The sequence below is a fragment of the Helianthus annuus genome, chromosome 8 (assembly GCF_002127325.2).
Source record: "Helianthus annuus cultivar XRQ/B chromosome 8, HanXRQr2.0-SUNRISE, whole genome shotgun sequence".
NCBI lineage: Eukaryota > Viridiplantae > Streptophyta > Magnoliopsida > Asterales > Asteraceae > Helianthus > Helianthus annuus.
In genome coordinates this window covers 37,663,089-37,667,164 of record NC_035440.2, presented here as the reverse complement: position 1 = coordinate 37,667,164, position 4,076 = coordinate 37,663,089, and the positions used below count along the sequence as shown (strand labels likewise).

The window sequence follows — 4,076 nt, the reverse complement described above, 5'->3', positions numbered from 1 at the left end:
CACATAAGTGATTCTTTCATAATTCTCACTTATTTCTAGTTCATTCAAGCATTTTATCAAACATCTTATGTGCGAAATTAGTATCCTAACACTATCATGTTCATGATTAATGACTTTAACCATGTTAAAGTATAGTATTTCAATTCATATGTCAAGAATACGATAACCACTCTTAAACTTAATTCCAAACATTCAAGTAACACTAAATCATCCTTTCAATTCAAGTATTCTTCATTCTATTCACAAAACCCATATACTACACATATGATAATTCATCAATTCAAGTGATTATGATTCAAAATCACTAAATTCTTATCTAGGGCTCGTTCCTAGACTTGTATTAATCTTTGTTTAGCTATAATATCAATTAATCTTTCCAAGAATTTCATTCATAAGAATTCATAGCAATTCAAGGTTTCACCAAAGATCAAAATTTAGCATACCTTTTGATCCTCTAAGGTTAGTGATCAAGATTTTAGCTTGATATTGATTCCTAATCGAATTCTTCTTTGAGAATTGAAAGGATTTGAGTAAGTTAGGGTTTTGTAGGTGAACTTTGTTCATGCCCTGTGTTTTTGTCCGACCAGAGGGTTTCACACACACAAAGTGTGTGTTTAAAACTTATCTTGTTTTTAATAAAAGATCTTTCAAGAATCCCGAATTTAGTCCCTCTAGTTTTAGGATATGTAAAATGACTAACATCACTTGTTTCCCATCTTTTTATGACAAATTTTTTACTAGGTTAATTATTCCTAGTTTTAAATTTCACTATTTTATTTTCGATATTGATAATTATACATGTATACCCGCATATAAAATTTAATATTTTAGGGGTGTTACATAAACGTAGATAATAATAAGCATGTTGCTATTAGAGGCCACAAGTACAATTCTTAGTTATTGCAACATAAAGTTTTGTCTTAGTCATAGTCGAATGCGCTTGTTTAAAGCTATGAGGTCGATCATGTTTTTCGTCCCATTGGATTTCTCTATGAAGGGTCCAATCAGATAGGTTTAGTGTCGGTTTTCCATCCAAATAGACTAAATAGTAAGGTGAGTCTTCCGAAAATTCAGTGGGCATAGATTTCCAGTGTAGACTTGGTTTCCATTCGGCTTCATTAAGCACCTTTAGTATCTCTTTAACAACTATCTTGCTTCCTGAACTCGAAAAATGAATCCCATCACTGCAAAAACATAATTTCAATATTTACGTTTAGCATCAGTAGGTAACTTGTGAAACAGCATTGTCCAAAGGTCAAAAATGGATCCACTCATAAGAAAATGGGTTAAGCGGGATAAATTAGTGTTTTAGGTCACGAGGACCTAGTCACACCCATTTATTTCGTTTATGGTGTTTTTACAAGGGATGTTCACAGTTATGCTTTTGATAGAGTTTCTAAACAGAACTAGTAACTATGTTTTTGGATAAACTAAACCAAACCAGTTAAAACGATTTGGTTTTGATGTTTTAGAGGTTTGGCCATTTTTTAGAATCACATCATTCTCAATGTGTTCAAGATCTTCAAAAGTCGATCAAAATGGTGGGCTTTAAATAAAGACTAAAGATCTACCTTTTAAGTATTAAAGGTTTAAAAAAAACCTGGCAAAAAACAACACAATCGCACATACTCGGTTAGATTAATTAATAATCTATATATATGTATTATATTTACAAATACTTATATATTTATGATTCTTAGATTGATCGGTGTGAATTTTATTTATTACTAATTATTCAGTAGGTTTGGTTTGCAATGTCGATTTTAAACTATAAACTGAATCGTATTATTCTCATTCCGGCCGAAACCGGGCAATTTTTCCACAGTTTAGCTGCTTTCACAGCTTTTGAACATAAGTGGCTTTTAGCACTTGAAAGTTCAGATTTAGACGCTTAAAATCCCGGTTATATAATTTTTTTTTCCGGTCCAACAGGTCATATATAGTAATCTTATGACCCAAATCCATGAATGTAGTTTTAAAAGACTTTCTTTTGCTATGCAAAAATGACTTTGTGACGCACCTTTTTGACTATTTGTCTTCCATTTCGATGTATTAAATATTGGTTATATGATAAGAAAATAAATAAAATAAAAACATAAAAAAATTATAAGATGCAATCATGCAAGAAGACTTGCGTAAAGTAAGTCAACCAATCATCTTGTTTTTGAAACGCGGTCCAAAGATCAATAACTTTTATTCCCGTCTCATTGCACAACTTTATGCAAGCTTCTGAATATATCCGGCATAACTCATTTGTTCGACCAATGGAGCTGTTTGTACATGATAAATCACTAGATTTAGATTGTACTATTGCTTGAACAAAAAAAAGAACTAAAAAGAAATAATTTACTCATGAAAGTACCCTCTGGTCTTGCGAATTCTGACCTCATCCATAGGCGGACAACCGAGGAAAATTATACGTGTTGTGTCTGAAAGACCCTGATTTTACATAATGTTGTCAATGTTAAGGGTGTGTTATACCATATAACCACAATCACTTGTAATATAGGTTGTATAAGATAGAGTTTAGATTTATTTTTATTATTTGAAGTCTGAATTATCAAGTAACTAATTAGATGTTGCGTGTTCGGAAATTCTAATTATCTAAGTAATTTAAAAGTAAGATGACCAAAAGAACATTTTTTAATTAAAAAATTGATAATACAACTTCAAGTTGTGTTTGAAGAAGATGTACCTGGAGATGAGTAGGGCTGTTCAAATCGTTCGCCACTCATTGCTCGCTCATCGATTGTTCGGAAAATGTTCGGAATGTGCTCGTTTGGTTTGGTTCAGTTTGCAAACGAGCCAAGCAAGAGCAAAGGTCCGCTCGGCTCGGTTCGGCTCGAATTAATTTTTATTAATTTATTACATATATAGTTATATATGCATACACAAATTACATATATATTCATATTTTATATATACCGCTCTATTAGATTTGGACCACTATACTCAAATATACAATTATATTTATCCATACTAGCCTAGTTAAACCAATAAAAATTTTGACATCTTTCTCTCATCAACCGTTAGTCGGCAATCGTCTCTCGCTCTCTCCAGACACCACAATACGACAATTGTTCTTTGTTGTATACTCATCGCCTCAACCAGAGTTTCATCCTCGGACGATCCGATCTCAATCTTAGTGTCCTCCAGGGGCGGATCTATGTGCAAGTCAGGGATTGCCCGTGATACCCCTCAACTTTCTTGGCGAAGTGTAAATTTTTCTCTTTTTTGTGTTTTATGTATGGGATACCCCTAAGTCTCACTAAACATGAATGAAGAAAGAAAATAGTGAGGTTTTATAGTTTTCCGGTTGTTATTTATAGTCCGGCGAGCTGTGAAGAAGACGGTGTTTACCAGATAGGGAAGACAAGACCTAATAGCTATTATTTTATTGTTGTTAAAAATTTAATATGGGCTTTTATAGAGTGGGGCCCAACTTTAAAGTTCAAATGTCAAAACCTAATATTTTATGATTTAATATTGTTTTCTACAATCCGTTCAAAAGTACACCTTTATGACTATCAAGAGACACACATCATCTGCCATCTTTCACCATATGTAAGGCTAGACGGTATGGGGGAACGTCCCCTTCCGTCCCGGACCGTCGACGAACCAAACACCATCCCCCCCATCCTCGTCCTAAGCGTCGCCTAGAAGTCGTTTGAGATGGAGCAAAAGGTGACACAAATTTCCCCCTTTCCAAGGCAAGTTGACCGTTTGAAAAAAAATCCAAATTCAAAAGATAAACCAACGGATCTTTTATCATTTTTCACCAAAATCCATCCTAAAACTATATAAACCCCACTTTTTACACCATTTTTCTCACTTTACCTTCCACTACAACTCATCTCTCTCTCTCAAAATCCACAAGCGGAGTATCACCGCAGGAGGCGTGACTGAGCAGGATCCAGCCACTAATCATATTGAACAATGTAATTAAATAAATAAAAGTCCAACCACACAATATAATTTGGTGTACCAAAACAAGTTAAACAAATTCAAGTTGCCAGCGGAAGCATAAATTTTAGAAACCAAAGTATAAGTTTAAATGTTCATAATGTTTAACATGG

General features: G+C 33.6%; 1 protein-coding gene across 1 annotated transcript; it reads right to left on the bottom strand.

Annotated features, from left to right (window-relative positions):
* Nucleotides 1-871: 871 nt before the first annotated feature.
* On the bottom strand, nt 872-3,552 carry LOC118480947 (GDSL esterase/lipase CPRD49-like). The gene is made up of 4 exons (XM_035975966.1): nt 3,517-3,552; nt 2,351-2,439; nt 2,136-2,270; nt 872-1,184 (listed from the first exon to the last, which is right to left on the bottom strand). The coding sequence occupies exons 1-4, from the start codon at nt 3,550-3,552 to the stop codon at nt 872-874; spliced, it is 573 nt and encodes a 190-aa protein (XP_035831859.1).
* Between the last annotated feature and the right edge of the window lie 524 nt (nt 3,553-4,076).

Excerpts from the sequence above, each read along its gene's own strand:
- LOC118480947 (XM_035975966.1), bottom strand. The coding sequence starts at position 3,552 with ATGGCAGATGATGTGTGTCTCTTGATAGTCATAAAG. Across the intron at positions 2,440-3,516 it reads GTCTCTTGATAGTCATAAAG|GGTCTTTCAGACACAACACG; the intron begins GTGTACTTTTGA and ends ATGTAAAATCAG. Across the intron at positions 1,185-2,135 it reads GATTGGTTGACTTACTTTAC|TGATGGGATTCATTTTTCGA; the intron begins GCAAGTCTTCTT and ends ATGTTTTTGCAG.